Consider the following 19,924-nt stretch of genomic DNA (forward strand, 5'->3'; position numbering starts at 1 on the left):
GCCGGGGGCTGAAAAGAAATCCTTCCCGGCGGGTAGGCAAGCGTTGGGGGGGGGGGAGAGGGAGAGGAATTGGCCCAGAGCTTTTCGCGTTTGGCTAGCAGGGATCTTCCCTGATACCAGCCATGCGGTGGGGAGAGGGGTAAAGCGATCATCCAGAGAATTGGATGTGGGGGGGGGTTAGTTTGTTTTCTGCTGCTGAATGTTAACAGGAAAACCGCAGCACTCAACGGGCTTTGCTTGGTATGTGGGAAAGGAGGGCGCAGAAGCCGAAAGACAATGGCTTACCATGGCCGCATGCAAGCCGAATTCTGTTGCCCGGACCTGCGTCTGTGATCTCTAGCAGCAAAGCCACAGGCATTCAATATTAAGAGGCAAAATGCGACCTTGCACAGAAATCACATGTGCTATGTAATGTGAATAGTTTTGGTCACCGTGAAAGAGTATAAGCATTGTTCTGCAAAATGTAGCTTTTAAAAAAATTCTCTCCTTTTTTCCCTCCCTCCAGCAGCTACAAATTCTTCAAGCCTCCCTCCTCCGTCCCGAAGGCTATCACAGCTAAGGCGTCGGAAAAAGAAGATGCGAGACGAGATGTTCGCAGAAATCATGGAATCCACCCGCAGTGACAGAGCTCATCTGAATGAGTGGAAGGACACGGTTTCAAAGTATAGGAAAGAAGCCAGTGAACGTGAGGACAGGAGGGACCAACGTGAGGAGAGGAGAGACGTTCGAGATGAGAGGTGGCGGCAGGAAGATCAGAGGAGGCAGGATGCAACGCTGGGGCTGCTGCGTGAGCAAACAGACATGCTCCGGCATCTGGTGGAGCTTCAGGAACGGCAGCAGGATAACAGAGTGCCGCTACACCCCCGGTATAACCCCCCTAACCCCTCACCATGTTCCATAGCCTCCTCACCCTGACGTGTAAGAACGCGGGGGGGGGAGGCTCCGTACACCTTCCCATTCCACCCCAGTGGACAGCCCAAGCAAAAGGCTGTCATTTTTTTAACCTTTTTTTAGTGGCCTTTTCCTTCCCGCCGATCCTCCTCCCAAACCCCACCCGGGTTCCCTCCCTCTTTTTATAATCTATTAATAAAGAATAAAATGATTTTTAAACGATAGTGACTTTATTTGGTTTGAAAGCAAACTGGGGAAAGGGGGAGGGTGGGTTCCTTACAGAGAATGAGTCAATAAAGGGGGCGGGTTTTCATGAAGGAGAAACAAACAGATATTTCACACTGTAGCCTGGCCAGTCATGAAACTGGTTTTCAAAGCTTCTCTGATGCACAGCGCTTCCTGGTGTGCTCTTCTAATCACCCTGGTGTCTGGCTGCGCGTAATCAGCAGCCAGGCGATTTGCCTCAGCCTCCCACCCCGCCATAAAAGTCTCCCCCTTACTTTCACAGAGATTGTGGAGCACACAGCAAGCAGAAATAACAATGGGGAGATTGGTTTGGCTGAGGTCTGAGCGAGTCAGTAATGATCGCCAGCGACCTTTTAAACGGCCAAATGTACATTCTACCACCATTCTGCACTTGCTCAGCCTGTAGTTGAACAGCTCCTGACTCCTATCCAGGCTGCCTGTGTATGGCTTCATGAGCCATGGCATTAAGGGGTAGGCTGGGTCCCCAAGAATAACTATTGGCATTTCAACATCCCCAGTGGTTATTTTCTGGTCCGGAAAGTAAGTCCCTTGCTGCAGCCCTTTAAACAGAGTAGTGTTCCTGAAGACACGAGCGTCATGAACCCTTCCCGGCCAGCCCACGTTGATGTTGGTGAAACGTCCCTTGTGATCTACAAGTGCTTGCAGCACCATTGAAAAGTACCCCTTGCGGTTTATGTACTGGGTACCCTGGTGCTCCGGTGCCAAGACAGGGATATGGGTTCCATCTATCACCCCACCACAGTTAGGGAATCCCATTGCAGCAAAGCCATCCACTATGACCTGCACATTTCCCAGAGTCACTACCTTTCGTAGCAGCACCTGAGTGATTGCTTTGGCTATTTAAATCACAGCAGCCCCCACAGTAGATTTGCCCACTCCAAATTGATTCCTGACTGACCGGTAGCTGTCTGGTGTTGCAAGTTTCCACAGGGCTATTGCCACTCGCTTCTCAACTGTGAGGGCTGCTCTCATCTTGGTATTCTGGCGTTTCAGGGCAGGGGACAGCAAGTCACAAAGTTCCATGCAAGTGCCCTTACGCATGCGAAAGTTCCGCAGCCACTGGGAATCATCCCACACCTGCAACACTATGCGGTCCCACCAGTCTGTGCTTGTTTCCCTTGCCCAGAATCGGCGTTCCATGGATAGAACCTGCCCCATTAACAACATGATCTCCAAAGCCCGCCGTTTGAGAGAATTCTGTGTCCGTGTCCATGTCCTCATCACGCTTGTCGCTGCGCTGCCGCCGCCGCTGCCTCCTCGCCTCATTTTTCTGGTCCTGGCTCAGCATAAACTCCACGAGAACGCGCGAGGTGTTTACAATGTTCATGACTGCTGTCTTGAGCTGAGCGGGCTCCATGCTTGCCGTGGTATGGAGTCTGCAGTGTTCACCCAGGAAAAAAGGCACGAAATGGTTGTCTGCCGTCCGTTGCTTTTTTTCATGCAGGGAGGGAGGGAAGGGTGAGGCTGTACCCAGAACCACCTGCGACAATGTTTTTCATCCCATCAGGCACTGGGATCTCAACCCAGAATTCCAATGGGCGGGGGAGACTGCGGGAACTATGGGATAGCTACCCACAGTTCAACGCTCCAGAAATCGACGCTAGCCCCGGTACATGGACGCACACCGCCGAATTAATGTGCTTAGTGTGGCCACATACATTCGACTTTATACAATCTGTTTCCCAAATTCGAATGAGATAAATTCGGATTAATCCCGTAGTGTAGACATACCCAATGGCCAGACTTTAGAGTGGAATTAGATGATCCAAGGAAAAATTATTGACTTAGAATTCTTCTTTCACAATGTTACCATTGGGTGTGAGCTTCTTAGGGTGAGACAGGTTCAAATTCCTCTAACACATTTGGGCAAGATGGTCTGCTGCCTAAGATCACATGCTGATCACACCACTGGAAACTGGATGTCTCCGTGAGTTGTCATCATTTCTCCTGCATACACATTTCTGGCATTATTGCTTTGTTTTAGCCTTAAGGAAAGACTCACTGTTTGGTGTTCCTTTAGCTTCAGTCCCGGTATTTCACCTGGGGAGACCCGATCTTTTCCTCCCCCTCTTAAGTTGGTTGGTGTTTTGGGGCATGGCTTGTGAGACCTTGTAAGACTGCATCAAGTTTCATTATGACAGAAGAACTTCTGTAATTTCTTGCCTAACTAGCAATACCTTCCTCTGGTTCTGATGTGTGATGAATCTCGAGATTTTTTACTCTCCAGGGCTGGGAATCCTTTGCATATAGCTTCTTTCCAGAGGAGAAAATTACTTACCTGCAGTTCTGTTTCTTTGAACAACTCACCACAGAGAATTCCCAAACTGTGTCTCCTCCCCTCAGGCTGTGGGATCCTGTTCCAAGATGGGGGGGTTCAGGAGATTGGGGACATCACTGCTTGATGGCAGATCCCTGACAGAGAAGCCAGAACTGCATGGAGGCGAAAGAGGGAGTCAGCAGTTTAGCGCTGCCCCTCATGATGGCAGCAGAGGTGCTGTGAGATTTTCCCACAGTGACCAGGAGGAAGTCCCCTGGCAGTGCTTGGACCCCCTTTCTATGGACCTTAGCGGGAGGGTCCCAAATCGGAGCAGGGAATGGCTGCCCGGGGGCAAGAGAGGGAGCTGCTGCTGAGGCTGACCAGGAGAGAGCCAGAGGAGGGGCTACTGCTTCCTCATCCTCTCCACCCACAGCCATTAAAGCCACATCCTCTCTAAGCTACAGCTCAAGCTACTCAGGAACCCAGCTGCAAACTGGCCACCTGCATTGTGGCAGGGCTAGGCTGCTTTAGGGACCTTGGTTACAACATAGTTAAACATTGTAATACGGATCCAGCTGCGTCCTCACACCTAGGCTCTAACCCGGGGAGGTCCAGGGTTTAGCTCAGTTAAGGGAAAGCAATTAAGTCACGTCTGCACAACATCTAACTGGGCTGTAGTGACAGCCGTATCATAGCTAGGTCCAAGCTTGCGTCCAGCTCCATTCCCTCCCCCAAGCCGAGCCAGTTCCTAGGTCAAGGCTGATTTATTCACCAGGAGCCTCACATCTTTTAAAGTACAGTTAAGGATGAAAACAACTCTAACAATTCTTTAAAATAAACAGCCAACAGAGGAATTATCCTTCCTTCCTCAGCCACACACCAGGTAATAACAATAATTATACAAAACTGCATCTTGCATGAGGCTGCATGGGACCCTAGTGACACAGGAAAGTACAAGAGCTAAGTGGTTTGTCAGACATAATTGCACATTGTAAGATCCAAAGCCCACCATTTGAATGCTGACATTTACTGTTTGGGAGTAATTAGCTTCACCACAGTATTAGTGAGGTCCCCAACACTTACCAAGTGAAAACAGTGTATTTCTGAACAATTCCCACCCCCTCAAAAGGATCTCTACCATAGGTGCATAGGGAACACACGGATTGTCACGCTGGATCAGACCAGTGGTGTATTTAGTCCAGTACCAGATATTTCAGAGGGATGTGCATGAAACGCTGCAGCAGGCAGTTGTAGGATAACTTGCCCTCAGGGATTTTTTTCCCTCTTAACCTGAATTCAGGCTGGGCTTTGCCCTGAAATGGAACGGTTCACAACCCTTCCAAAACACGTGTTTCTTCTTTTAATATTCATTCTTATAGCTCTGGATGGTCTCAATATCCATATAAATGTCTAATCTCTTTCTGAATCCTGCTAAGCTCTTGGCCTCAACAATATTTTGTGGCAATGAGTTCTAACTGCTAAGAGGGCTTTAAGTAAAAAAGTATTTCCTTTGATTGGTTTTGAATTTGCTAACTTTTAATTTAATTGAATATCCGCTTTTTCTTGCATTCTAAGACAGGGAAAATAGAAGATTCTGATCTACCTTCTCTAGACCATTCATTACATTGTCACCCCCACACTCCCTTCTCATTTGTCTCCTCTCTAAGGTGAACAGTCCTCTTTTTTCAGTCACCCTTCATAACAAAGTTTTTTCCATGCCCTTAATCACTATTGTCAAGTTCTCGAAATTTCACATTAATGAACATGCACTGATATGTGGGGATCACAGGCAAGTGAAGAGGTTAGGAAGGAGTTGGGGTTTTCCGTCTAACATCGCTAATTCTCAGTTTAAAACAGTTGCAGAGTGAACTGTAGCTATTTCAAAGGCAGCAAGTGCTAGACACTTCAGATTGAAACAGCAGAAGCCAAGACTTTTAAATTGTATGAAATCAATTAAATGCAATGAATAAATGACTATAAAGGAGGACTGCTACAAGAAGGTTGTGAGATCAAGCACACCAAATTCAGAAACTCTAAAAAGATAAGGTTGCTCTGGCAACCCTAACCTGCCTGTATATTTTATGATATCCAGTAATAGTGAAGAGCTTAAATTATGGCTTACAACTAACAAGGGACAGTTTCAAATGGTCATAACTTTATAAAAGCAATAACAAATATCCCCAACAAAACAAAGGCCTCGTTGAGGACTCTGTCAAAGACAAATGTCAAACTTCAGCCATTTTTGCAGCTTATCTAAAAGCATGCCTAGATTTTTTTTTTAAAAATTAGTAAAGGTTTTTTTCACCTTCACACAAATAAAATAAAATGGCTAAAGAGACTTTGCTCACGTTTTCCAAAAAAATGTAAAGATTGTGAAAAAATCACACCTGGGAAGCTTCAACCCTCATTCTTTGTGCACACAAGTTTATGGGAATACATTCTGGCACTTAGCTAAGTGTCTCTTTGTGGGCACAAACTGGGTACTTGCCTGTTTAAGTGGTACGGTTTATGCCAACAAGGAATTGCAGGCACAAAACAACACAGGTGTAACTTTTGCACATTCAGAAGGGAAGTGACTACAGAAAAACTGAAGGACACAATTGTGCCACCATTAGAGGCACCTGCTACACCGCGATACACCCAGTAATTCCTATGCTAAAAAAATCTTATTGAAAACTAAGGAAATTGAACTAGATGTTGGCAGGACTAGAGAAATTAGAAAAGGGAAAGAATTACTCGGTCACTGTATCCATCCACCTTCTGGTGGCCAATACAAAGCTGTTCCCTCCAGTGCTTTGTCCAGGCTAGTTTTCAAAGACTCTGCTACTTCCATTGTCTCTGGCCCATCAGGCTTTCCAAACCCTGTATTATTTTGTTTTTTCTCTGCACCTCGTCAAATATCTTCCGCATGTACAGGATGTGGGCTTGGAAGGATTACATTTTTATCAGTAAATGTCAGTAAACTGATTTCACTGTACACACACAAACCAATGAAAAAATATTTCCATTGATAATAATCAAAATTTACAGATAGGCAGAGAAAGAATGATGGCTGCTTGAGACCTTTTATTAGAGTTTGATTTAAGGATATTTACTTTGTCTATTTTGACAAGTGCTGTTGACAATTTGTGTTTTAATGGTTATAAAGCTTTAACTTTTGGAATCTCAACGTCTACTGTTATTAAATAATTGTCTGAACCCTTTCCCCATACTTTCGCAGCCTGAGAAAATTTAAATCGATACAAAGTGGAAAAAAAATGTTGAAAAATAAACAGCGATATTCTCCGTCAAAATTATAAAAAAATAAAATTGAACTCTGCTGAGCCTAACAATACGTAAGTCTCGTACTAGTGACACTTCAGTAGGGACATTTTGGGGGTATAATAAAAGACCTGTTAACATATGGTCTATTGGATGCCCAGGAGGCTTCCTAAGCTGTGCCGGCTACCTAGCATTCCTGAAGACCATCTGGACATGCCATTATTTATCATTTTTAAGCATCCAGAAGTCCTCAGCAAGTGAGAGCAACGAAGTAATAGGCAATTGGGATGTGTGGGAAGTGAATACAGGGAAAGGAAGATGGCACTCTTCGGATAACCAAACGATACTGCTTTAATAGTGGCGGCTGGAAGATACGAGAGAGCAGCCGGGAGACAAGAGCTTGGTTGTGCCATGGTAGGATGTGCCTCACTTGATGGATTAAACTTCAGCAGATCGTTTATTAGCAGACAGACAGAATTGCACGTCCGAGCAAATGGGGGGAAAACAAAAGCACAATATAAAGCTTTAAAAGAGGGACTGAGCAGTGATGCTGGGGAGTGATTTCAGGTGCCCAGTGTCAAGGAGCTTCAGGTGCCAGGATAAAAGCATCATGTCCAGAGGAGATCCATTATACTGCCGTGCTTCTATGCACCCCCTGAAGCCAGATGAGAAAGCCACACTGACAACAGACTCAGGCCTTATCTACATGGGGGGCGGGAGAGAGGGTATTAACGAACATGATTCTATGATTGCACTGGAATGGGTTACCTAGGGAGGTGGTGGAATCTCCTTCCTTAGAGGTTTTTAAGGTCAGGCTTGACAAAGCCCTGGCTGGGATGATTTAGTTGGGAATTGGTCCTGCTTTGAGCAGGGGGTTGGACTAGATGACATCCTGAGGTGCCTTCCAACCCTGATATTCTATGATTCTATGAACACTGAATTTCTGTGCACTAACTGGTGCGTATTAGGCAGTCCGCAATAACTGCGTACACTCTATAAAATGGTTTCTACCCCAGTACGGATTGGGGTGTATTCACCGCAGGGACTTTGGGATGATTTTGTGCACAGCATTCTAGGTGGGTATCCCATGATGCTTTGCTTCACGGCTGGACTCTATGAATTCTGGGAGTTCTCTCGTTGTGTATTGTGAGATACATAGGGGAAGTTAGCTAGAAGCGCGCGGACCTGTGGGTTTTGGGATCAAACTCAACAACTTCTGTGATTCCTCTCCTGCCTCCTGTGATTCATCTCTTGTGAGTGAGCTCGCGCCATTCCCTACAACCAGCACTCTTCTGTCTGCGATCACGGATGGAGCAGTGTTCCAGGCCGAGGTGCTGACAACCGCCAATACACAGATGCTGGTGGAGAGTTCTTTGAGATCTCGCCGCCAGGTGGCAATGGCTTTGGCGGTCTGTCGCAGGCTGTGGTAGTTGAAAGAAATTCCATTACATGAATCTGTATTTGCTAACAGTGGCCTACACCACAGTAATCACTGCCCTGGAAATGGTTTCATTCCACACACAAGGCGACTGCCCACCACAGAAGAAAGGAAGAAAAGATTTACGATCTTACAGCTCAGTTACAACGTTACGACAAAGAACTAATTAATTAGGTTAAAGCCATGAATACAGCCCAAGACCTTCAGAAAAAGCTGCTGGGTAAAATTTTCAAAAGCGCCTAAGGGCCAGATTTTCATAGTTACTAGACACCTAACTCATGAATTGGAGTTAGCAGCCCAAATACCTTTAAAAACCAGGCCCTAAGTGACTTAGGAACCTAAATTCCATTTTCAAAAGGGACTAAGTCTCATTAGGCCCCTAAGTTAGTTGGGCATTTTTAGAAACTTTACCACTTGCTAGAAAAGCTACATTAGTTTCCTTCTTATAATACCAGTCACATACCCCTCTCTCTACTCTGATGTTCCCCAACCCACCCTCTCCCCATCCCCCCATCCCATTTAAATGCACCGCCCACCCACAGGTGTGCCATATCCCCTCCTCTGCATGGCACTTCCCCCTCCATATGTGCCATATGGCCCCCCCGTGCCGATGTATTCCCTGCATGTCATGTCTCTGCTCTTTTCCCCGCCATGGCTACCCCTGCACGAACCATGAAGCCCCCTTTTTGCTCTGCCCCATTGTCTTGCATATGACACAGAACTCCCTCTGCATTTTGATATGTGCTCCTCCACCTCCCACTGGTACCAAGCGGCCCCCTCTCCACTCCAACATTCCTCCTCTCTCTCTCTCGTTTCTCCCATGGAATGTTTTCTCCTGGTAGATGAGTTCAGAGGTTCTCAAACTGTGGGTTGGGTCACGACCCTGTTTTAATGGGGTCGCCAGGGCTGGCGTTAGGCTTGCTGCGGCCAGAGGCAAAGCCGAAGCCCAAGCCCCACCACCCGGGGACGAAGCCGAAGCGCGAACCCCACTGCCTGGGGCTGAAGCCAAAGTAGCAGGGCTCAGGTTACAGGCTAAAGCCCTTGGGCTTTGCTTTGGCTCCCTGTCCAGGGCGGCAGAGCTCAGGTGGGCCTGGGCTTTGGTCTCCATTCCTAGGGTTGTGCAATAATTTTTGTTGTCAGAAGGAGGTCACGGTGCAATGAAGTTTGAGAACCCCGGAGTTTGTCACTTTGCTAGTAGCTGGCTTTGTCCTGATCTTGCTTGCTCCTTTACGAGCTGGCTGAATGTCAGCATTTCAATAAGGAACAGGCGGGAGGCTGCCTCTTACAGTACATTCAGGACCCGCTAAATAATTGGATTATTATTGAGCAAAGTTAATTCTATGAAAAAGCCACTTCCTGCTCCGTGCTCACACCATCTCACCCAGAGCTCTTTGGCACGTGCAGCTAAACTGTGGAATGGGAGGCTGCTTATGGCACGTTTGTGTCTGATCAACAAAGACAGCAAACTTGCCATTCTTCCACACCGCCAAGGCTTTGTGGCTGACCACTCCGCCAGTGACAGCATATATTTCCAGATTGCCGTTCACCCTGCAGGTTCCCACAGCTCTTTAAGAACTGCTCTCTGGGTAGATAAGTATCAGTTCACCCAACAGTGAAATGCAGTCAACTCTAGGGTAAACTGCACGCTCATGGGACTGCCTCAGGTTTTGTAAATCCGTTCTAGGTAATTTCTGCCCTGGCCTGTTTCCCAGGACTTTGGGGAAGCAAGAGGCAGCTGCAGCACTGCTGTGCACTCCTACAGCTTAAGAGCACAGATTCCAGGGCTCATCTCCCCCCCTCGCTCCCCGATGGCTGAATGTCTCAGCTGCAGCTCCTGAGACGAGACAATTGGAAAGGAAGGAAGGATGGGTGAAGTCAGATCTGGGGCTTAAGGGCAGGGATGGGATGGACGAGGGAAAATTTCTGAAGCAAGCGTGGGGTCAAGCCCCCAACAGGGTATGTCACATTCTGGCAACATCCTGATGATTTCCCCTGTCTTTTCCTACTACTCATCATAGAAGCAGATACCTTAAAATTGACCAGAATTTACCCAACTTCTCTGGTGGCTGGAGACTGAACCGCTCCCCTTCTGCATGTTTGAAAAACTGTCCCTTGAGAAAAATGTCAAGGGCTGGCAACTGTGGGGGGAAGCAATTGCTATTGTGATGGGGAGTCTGCCCCACACTGGCATGTAAGGGGCTATTAGAGCCGTAAGGAAGGCTGCATAGGAAACAGCCAATAGGAGAGAGACTGCGAGGAGCAGCCAATCGGGGCCCAGCAGGCCCATATAAGAAGAGCCGCAGGGTCAGTCGCTGCCTGGAGCTCAAGGAGGGAGAACTGGGTTCCTAGCAGATGGATGGAAGCTAGCACCCTGGACCGAGCAGTGCTGGAAGGGACCGGGGGAGTGAGAGGGAGCTCCTGGGTGGCTGCTAGGACTGACCTGCTGAAGCCCTGAGGTAAGGGTGAAGAAGGGGGGAAGTGGTTCAGGGAAATGTATTGGGAAGTAGGAGGGGACAAAGCATGTGGCTGCCATCTACAGAGTCCCTGGGTCGGTACCCGGAGTAGTGGGTGGGCCTGGATCCCTCTCCCTACTCACCACTAGAGAAGTGGCTGGACACTTGGACTGCAATACTCATCCCTGGAAAGGGGGAAGCACAGATGGTGACACACCCAGAGGGCCGTGTCATGAAGCAGATGCTGTGGTCCCTGGAGTGATGCAGGTTAGAGAGCAGATGTGATGGCAGGCGAGGCACCATCAGGAGGGGGTGTACTAACCTGCAGAGCTAATCCCCAAGATGGCCAGCATGGTGAGTCGAACCCCGTCACACTATTCAATTCCAAGACTTATCGTTCTCACTTTATAGAAATGTTCATCAATAAAAAAAAAAATCCTGATACAGACACACCATGGGGCAAATCACCCCATGATCCTAGCCACACGGTGCATCACTGGTCCTAATGGGGCCTCAGAAACACCAGTGAACACGAGATTCCCCAATAGCACAAACTAGACAGGAGATGGGGCCCACCCCTTCATGTCAGATTCCTTTAGTCTGTCCCTCGCCCAATCATGTCCCTCATTTATTCTGTACAGCCTCTCCCCACCTCACCAACACACAGACACACACACATTGCTCCTTCTGCTTCCTAGGGGGTTTCTCTGCTTGGAATGGGGCTGAGTCAGGAACCCCCAGTTTTCACATAGACACTTTATAGATTAGAAAAGTAAGTGATACATTTTCCTGTTCCCACTGCCCCCACCCCTGGCTCTCACTGCTACCCCCACTGCCCTCACCCCTGGCTCTCACTGCTACCCCCACTGCCCCCGCCCCTGGCTCTCACTGCTACCCCCACTGCCCCCGCCCCTGGCTCTCACTGCTACCTCCACTGCCCTCACTCCTGGCTTTCACTGCTACCCCCACTGCCCCCACCCCTGGCTCTCACTGCTACCTCCACTGCCCTCACCCCTGGCTCTCACCACAGAGGCAGAATTTAGTCCTTGAACCATAGAGGGCAGTACTGGGTCTAGGCACAAACCCACAATGCCACAATTCCAGCTCTGCTCGGAGCAGCAGCGATCGCCAACACAAGAGCCTTGCCGTGGGGGGCCTAACACTGCTTCTGTCTGCACAGGAGAAAGTACTCAGCCCCCACCCACCTGAGCAGAGGATTGTTTGTGTGCGCCAGGAGCTGCAGAGGCTGGGCTTCCCCTTGCCCTGACCACTGAGAGGCTGCTGTGGCAGTCACCTCCTTGTCCCCTGCCACCTGGGATGCACTGGAGCCAGCAGCTGGGTTGCCTCACTTTTGGAAGGGACACCTAGCACAGGGCCCTGTGGTGGTGGCCACTCTCTTCCTGAGTAGCAGCAGGGTGGCTTGCAGCACAGAGTAATGGCAGTGGGAGCCCTCCCCTGCCCAAAACAAGAAAGGGCCTAGTCTCCTCTCATAGCAGACATGGGGCCACCAACTTACTACCTCTGCAGGATACTGCCTGCAGACTCAGGCAGACGCCCCTGCACTGGTTACATTCAGGGCAAGCTGTTCTTTACAGACATGAAGACTAGAAACTTTGAGTGATTCTAGGAGCCAGGGCCTTAGAAACAAGCCTATGGTTCCTATGCTTTAATCAGGCTCCTGCCCCATACCTTGCTCTGTGGCTATCATCTCTGGCTCCTACTCCAGAGATTGGCACTGCACAAAGACAGAATCGCCAAGACTATTCACATCACAGCCAGAGGTGAGAGAAATACAGCCACATACCTGCTTGAAGAGCTTCTCTTCCCAGTACTGCTGCTCTCATCAGCCTAGAGAACAAGAGACAAAGAAGAGCTGGTTAGGGTCAGACAGAGCAGAAATTCACACTTTGTAACTTTTCCCAATAATAACAAGATAATATTTTGCACTGATAGTCTCTCGCTTTGTCCATCCTGCAGGCTGCCCTCCCACCCCCAACTTTTCAGTCTCCTTTCTTCTGGATGAAAACGGGAGTTGAGTGAGGGGCAATGGATGATAGAAATTATTATTTGTACTTTGGAAATGCCAGCGGCCACAATCAGAAAGCAGTTCCCCATCCTGCTGGGTGCTGTGTAGACACATTAGATTGCCAGTTCACTGGGGCAGGGACCATCTCTCTATCCGGCATTCGTACAGAACCTAGCACACTGGGGTCCTGGCCCATGACTTGGCTCATAAGTGCTAGGATGATGATAAATACTAACAATTGTCATTAGGACACCACAGTCGTGGCCACTGAAATGTCTATAGTTTTAGGCCCCAATCCTGCAAAAACGTATGTACATGCTTAACTTTTGAATTTGGTGGGACTGCTTGCGAGCTTAAAGCTAACCGTGTGCGTAAGTCTTTGTCAGATCAAGGCCTCATTTATGGCAGAGCTCAACAAGTGAGATAAGATGGTGGTGAAGCCGAGGGTTATGGCAATAAGGCCGTGCAGTAACGTGGGCGAGCTCTGCATACAACTCACTGATTCCAAACAGCTGAAAAGTGTTGGGGAGGGGGCTTTAAAAAAACGTTATCTCCAACTGCTCCCCAAGCCAGCTCTCACGAGTCGGCTGATTTCTTGCAGCTCATCACAGCAGAGGTGGCTTCTGAGACGGGATGGGGAGAAGAGGGAAGCAGTTTTGTGGGATCAGTTCAGGGAGGCACTCCATGTGTGAGGGTCAGCATGGAGGAAGTGCAGAGGTGGTCGTTGGAGGAACGGCCAAACAGGATAACACATGAAAAGGAGGTTTGGGCCCTAAACTGCGGTAAGTCATGAGCTGAGCACCGAACCCTATGGTGACAAGCAGTGAGATCAGCCCCCTCCCAGTTATTAGCACCAGAGTTTCTTTGGATCATTTTAAAGCTGTGTTCATCTCTCCTGCAAAGCCCATTTCTCAGAGTGGGGCAATTTTGGAGCATGTGGTGTGGGTCCAACAGATATAACAATGACCCAAACTCTTACGCACTTTCTGGAAAAATACAAATATAAATAACCAGCTAAATGGCAAACTGCACTGTTTTATGTTGAGCTGGGGCCTCCAATAAAAAGCAGCAGCAGATTCATTCCCGCCAGTCTGAGACAGCGCCAGTTACAATACTGGATCCTTCAAATGCGAGAGCAAAGGGAAAGGCTGGTTTCATTTCCTGTAACTGGGACCAGCTGAAGGGTCTGTCCAAGAAAATAAAGCTTCATTGTCGGGGCGATGAGAATGCCAGAGTTCCCAAACAGAGCGAGAGGATCACTTCAGCAGATCCTTTGGTTTGGTGACTCGTTTGGTCTTTCCTGTGCTCTCCCTGCACTGAGAACTGCAGCCGCTGGCAGGTGGGCGAATGCCCGGTGTGGGGGTGATGCAGGGTCCCAAGACCAGCACCACCATAGCCTGTGCACCGGTGGGATTTGCCTGGCAGCACATAATTCAGTGGCCTTCTGTGTGAAGGGGGACAAGAGATCCTCCAGATGGAGGGTGGGACAGCACGTTTCTACATTGCAACTGTCCAAGTAGGTGAAAATTTGGGCCTCAGCAGGACCATGTCCCTTTAACACACTATGGGAGAGACTTTGGTCAAAGCTCCCACGGGACGGCACAGCCATGGGCTCTGAAAACAGCACTCACTGTAGTGTTTGACTAGGGACATTTTGTGTCATTTATTTATTATGTAGCGTCTGAGCACTTGAAGACACTAATGAGTCTCATCCTCACCCTACCACTGCACAGGTGAGAAGTAGTAGTATCCCTCTTGTACAGATGAGGAACTAACAGTCACAGAGAGATTGTGACTTGCCCAAGATACACAAGATGTCTGTGGCAGAGCCAGCTCTCCTGTCTCCCTGTCAATCAATCTGCACAACTCTCCTGTGCATCAGGCACTCTATGAGCCCCATTCACAGATGAGGACGCTGAGACCACAAGTGTAAGTGACCTGGCCAAAGCCACAGAGGCAGTCACAGCGCCAGAGCTGAGTTAGAACCTGGGAGACATGAGTCTCGGTCCTGTGCTTAGACCACTCGAGCCCCCCGCCCCCGGACAAACCATCCCCTACCAGTTAGTCTGTAGAAAGTGTGACCTCTGGATCTCCAGATTCAGTTAGAAGACTGGTTTTGTTGTTTTCTAAACAAACCTGGCTCACTCAGTAATTGGAAAGGGTCAAGCTCCCTCCCCTCACTCATAATTTATTTCTGAATTGTCTAATGCGTGACCTTTTCATTGCTAGATCTGTGTTCTCAGGAAGCGGCTACTCTTTTTAACTCTTAAAGCTGCTAGGCACTGTGCCTTTTCCCCCATCCGCTGATGAGAGGTTTCCTTGGAAAGACAATATTATTCCAATCTCAGAAATTTTATTTCTGAATTTGTGCAAATATAAGTTATAAGACATTAACTGCATTTCACATTTTGTGCAAATGGCAGAAACAGGCAATTCATGTGCAGCAAGATGGGGGCTAGCCAAGGATTTTGATAAAATAAACCCTTTTTTAATTTAAATGCTAATGCACTGAATTAAAATTTAATAACTGAGGAAATTGAAAAGCCGAGCAGGAATATTGGAAATAAATCCAAGCAGAAACAGCTGAAATTAAAAATTCTAGAGAGTGGGAGGATAGCAGCTAAGCTGTCTCATATGATTACATTTTTTTTTTCTTTCCAGAACGAAGGGTGGAAAAAATCCTATCCGTGGCCGGCTGTAGGGCTGTAAATCGAGAGTGCTGTGATTTATTGCTCAATTTTCCTGAGGGAAAAGGGCTTTCTTTAATGCTGAAATATTTCATAAATTTCAAGCCAGCATAAATTCTTCATTTAAAAGTTGAAGAGGTCACATTTAGTGCACTGGTGCAATTCTGAAATCTTAAAGGAATAGCAAACCAAAATTGCAATTTTATTTATTTTTAAATTCTTAATGTGAAATTTTGTTAGTGGAGATTTATCTCAGTTATTAAAAGCAGAGGCATTTCTGGGGTTCTGGTGGCTGGAGCAGTCTACTAGAAATGAAGTGATAAAGATTTAATTCAATTATAAACCAGCCTTTTTTTTTTTTTTTTCTTTTAAAGTCACTTGAGGAATTTCTGGTAAAAAATTTCCTCCCTCCATTGCCTGGGAAAAGCCAGAAGGGAGGAGTTGACAATGTTATTGCTTCTGTTAGATCTCCAATCTTTTGTGAACACTGATATGTTCATTTGTTATACAGCTGTTCAGCTACAGAAAGGCTGTCAGAGCTCCCATAATTCAAAGCAATCAATCAAAAATTAATGATTTGTCATGCTTACACAATGGAAAAAAAGGCTGCATGGGAGCCTGCAACTGGTAGATTGCTCAAATCTTCAGGGCATTTTCTAGAAGATTACATCCATGCCTAAAAAGGAGTCTTACTATGCAGCAGGGAACTGTGTGAGGTGCTAGGGCATTGCAGCCATCTAAAGCACCCAATAGAGAGGGGACAATACATTCTTCCATTTGTCTGAAAAGCTTAATTTAAAACATGTCCTCACAAAGGACACTATACTCTCCAGTCCTGGATCAAAGAGAGGTGTCAGGCGTACCTTTAATTAAAAGTCCAGATTTAAAACTGTTTACTGAAGGTAAAGTTTGCCTGGACAAGCACTCAAAAGTCGAGAAATGCAAAAGCTATAGCTGACCACACAACCTTAACTCTGCCCCCTTGGGCATATGTATTATAGTACCTTCTTGTACCAACGTAACTACTGTTCAAAAATTAAAAGGCACTGATCCTGGAAACACTTACACATAAGGGGGGACATGAGAGCAGTCTTCAAATACTTGAAAGGCTGCCATAAAAAAAGATGGAGAAAAGTTGTTCTCTCTTGCCACAGAGGGCAGGACAAGAGGCAGTGGGTTCAAACTACAGCACAGCAGATGTAGATGAAATCTCAGGAAAAACTTTCTAGCTGTAAGAACAGTAGGACAATGGAACACACTGGCGAGGGAGGTTATGGAAGCTCCTTCACGGGAGGTTTTCAAAAGGAGGCTGGAGCCATCTGCCTTTGGTGGTTTAAACACAACAAATCCTGCCTCTCGGTAGGGGGTTAGACTAGGTGACCTTTGCGAGTCCTTCTAACCCTATGATTCTATCAATAACTTTAAGCGAACCGAAGTCCCACTGCACTCACTGTGACTGGTCACGTGTATAAAGTGGGCATAAGCGTTTGCAGGTTTGGGGCCCAACACAGGATTAAAAAAAAAAAAAATCATTATCTTAGGCCTCAAATCTGCAAAACTGTACACATATGCTACAGAACTGCAAGTTCTCTCACTGAAATGAAGGGATTAATGTGTGATGTCAAGTACATGCACAAATCTCTTCAGGACTGGTGCCCTATGTATATATATAGTATGTAAGAAAATAGGTACATGTATAGTAATATCTATTGTTTTTCTTAAACACTTACACTAGAGAGCTCATCATCATAATGCCATAATATAGCTTTAGTGATATACTTCTTTTATAAAAAATACATTTTCCCGTTAAACAGTATGCATTATAATTATTTTGCCACTACACATAAGCAAGTATTTACCCCCTTTGGACACCAATATACCTTTCAAAAAGCTGTTGCTAAGGGAAATACCCTTATAGAGTTGTACTAGGAATGTGGATATTCTAATATTTCATGTTTTTTTTTGTTATGCCCATGTGTTACTTTCTTCAAACTTAATGCAGACATTACTTTGCAAAGAATCATGCATGTAATTCATTTACAGTCCTTTTTATATTTGTATTTAGAACTGAGTGAATAATTCACAATAAATACATTACTTGATTACTTTAACCTTTCTGTTTCTGGGGCATTACTGCAAGAACGCAGAGGCGCTTCTGGCCAGAATATGCTTGCGTGCAAATTTAAAATTCAATCTTCACAGATATTTCAGTGGAACTACTTGTATAACTAAAGTTAAACACATTCATAAGTGCTTGGGCTTATATTGCATACAGACAAGAGAGAAAAAGGAGGAAGGCCTATTGTTGCACAATACAATTGTATTAATTATTTATTCATTTAATTTTATTGACATTCCTTTTCTGTTTGTGTGGTTTAGACCTTGCTTACTCGTGTATTTTGTACTTTAACCCTTACAGAGGTTTTTTTTAATCCTGTTTTACTTTTTGTGTCCTTTTCATGACTAATATTCATGGACTCTCCTTTCTTCCCTGACCTCACTGGTGCACACTAACAAAACACAAGACAGATATCTAAGGTTATAGAAAGATCTTTGTGTAATCTGAGAAATAGTACACGACCATGCACTCAAAGTCTATCATAATCACATACGTAGAGTAGAACCTGAGAATTACGAACACCTAGGGAATGGAGGTTATTCGTAACTCTGAACAAAATAGTTGTTCTTTCAAAAGTTTACAACTGAACATTGACTTAATGCAGCTTTGAAACTTTACTATGCAGAAGAAAATTGCTTCTTTCCCTCAATTTTCTTAGTAGTTTACGTTTATCACAGTACTGTACTCTACTTGCTTTTTTTTTTTTGGTCTCTGCTGCTGCCTAATGGTGTATTTCCAGTTCCAAATGAGGCGTGTGATTGACTGGTCAGTTCGTAACTCTGGTGTTCATAACTCTGAGGTTCTACTGTACCATGCAACCTTAACTTTAGCATTTCCTGTCTTTTGAGGGCCTCCCTGCAGAGCCTTACATCCCAATCCTTCGTTGTGTAGCCTGCAAGCAGATTGTGTACCTTAGGGTTACCATATTTTGTGCCTCCAAAAGGAGGACACTCCACGGGGCCCCGGCCCCGCCCCCAACCCCGCCCACGCCCCAACTCCGCCCCTTCCCCAAAGTCTCCGCCCCCTCCCCTGCTTCCCGCGAACATTTGATTCGCGGGAAGCCTGAAGCAGGTAAGGGGGGAGTGGGGGGAGGAGGCACGGCCCAGGCTGGCCCCCCCGGCGTTTCCAGCCTGGGTCGGCCCGGCCCCCGGCCGACGACCCCCGGCCCGCCCAGCACTGCCGGTCCCTGGCCCCCGGCCGAGCACCCCGGGCCCAGCCCCCAGGCCCCCGGCAGCCCGGCGCACCCCCCGGCCGCCCGGCACTGCCGGCCCCCGGCCAGCCCCCGGCCCAGCGGCGCCGGATTTTCCCGGACATGTTTGGCTTTTTGGGATTTCCCCCCGGACGGGGATTTGAGTCCCAAAAAGCCGGACATGTCCGGGAAAATTCGGACGTATGGTAACCCTAGTGTACCTGCACAGAGTCCCACTAACGTCAATGGGGCCCCACCATGGGGGGCTGCGCTAGTGGGGCTCTAATGTTCTCAAGGGTTTCTATGGAATTTTAGAATCGCTTCTCTTTTTTTAAAAAAAGAAACACAACTGATGAACTAAAATGGATTTTTCAAAAAAGCAAAACCAGAAAGCAAGGGCTTTAATCTAGAAAGTTTACTGGTTCTTCTCAAATAAAGATGCTACCTGGAGATGAGATCCTACTTAAGACAGTGTCTCTCAGGTGATCCACTTTGTTTAATATGGAGAAAATTGCCCTAATGGCATATTACATCCCACTGACAAGCTGCTGCTGATGAAAACCCCCCAACTGGACTTTCCTGAGATTCCATTCTAACCTAAACACTAAGCCAAGTCTGAAGAATATTAATCTTGGGGTTTTAAATTTATGACAGTTTAAATTAGCACTTTATCATGAAAGGTATCTTGCTTTACAACAATAAATCAGAAATCTTCAACTCAGTATGCCTGGTGATACATTTTCAAATATTTGTAATTATTGGACAAAAGTTTTCCACAGCTTGGCTTTACTTAGATTGTAAATTCTTTGGGGTGGGGCAGGGCCGGTGCAACATTAGGCGACCTAGGCGGTCGCCTAGGGCACTAGCATTTGGGGGGGCGGCATTTTGGGTCCTTCGGCAGCGGCCGGATCTTCAGCTGTCCCGGTCGTCGTCGGCATTTAGGCGGAGGGAGCTGGGGCAGGGGGGCGCAGGGAGGGCCGCCTGCAGCAAGTAAGGGGGGGGCGGCACACAGGGGAACTGCTCCCCACCCCAGCTCACCTCTGCTCCATCTCCTCCCCTGAGCATGCCGCCCCACTCTGCTTCTCTCCCTCCCAGGCTTGCGGCGCTGAACAGCTGATTGGCGCCACAAGCCTGGGAGGCGGGAGAAATGGAGCAGCGACAGCGTGCTCAGGGAGGAGGTGGAACAGTGGTGAGCTGGGGTGGGGAGCTGCCGCACGGCTCCTTGGCCCGGGGGGAGCTGTCGCAGGGGGGAGGCGCGCCTCAGGGCGGAGGGGGGAGCTGCCGCAGGGGGGGGGGGAGGGGGAGCTGCCATGCGGGGGGGGGCGCCTTAGGGCCG

General features: G+C 47.4%; 1 protein-coding gene across 11 annotated transcripts in view; it reads right to left on the reverse strand.

The window, feature by feature from the left end:
• Positions 1–19,924, reverse strand: part of ZNF618 (zinc finger protein 618) — a 270,471-nt gene that overhangs the window by 122,608 nt on the left and 127,939 nt on the right. For all 11 annotated transcript variants that reach the window (XM_034793684.1, XM_034793691.1, XM_034793688.1 and 8 more), the window contains exon 2: positions 12,372–12,415. In XM_034793684.1, coding sequence (XP_034649575.1) covers positions 12,372–12,415 — 44 coding nt within the window. The remainder of the gene's footprint in view (positions 1–12,371; positions 12,416–19,924) is intronic.

Source organism: Trachemys scripta, chromosome 17, assembly GCF_013100865.1.
Source record: "Trachemys scripta elegans isolate TJP31775 chromosome 17, CAS_Tse_1.0, whole genome shotgun sequence".
NCBI classification, from domain to species: Eukaryota; Metazoa; Chordata; order Testudines; family Emydidae; genus Trachemys; species Trachemys scripta.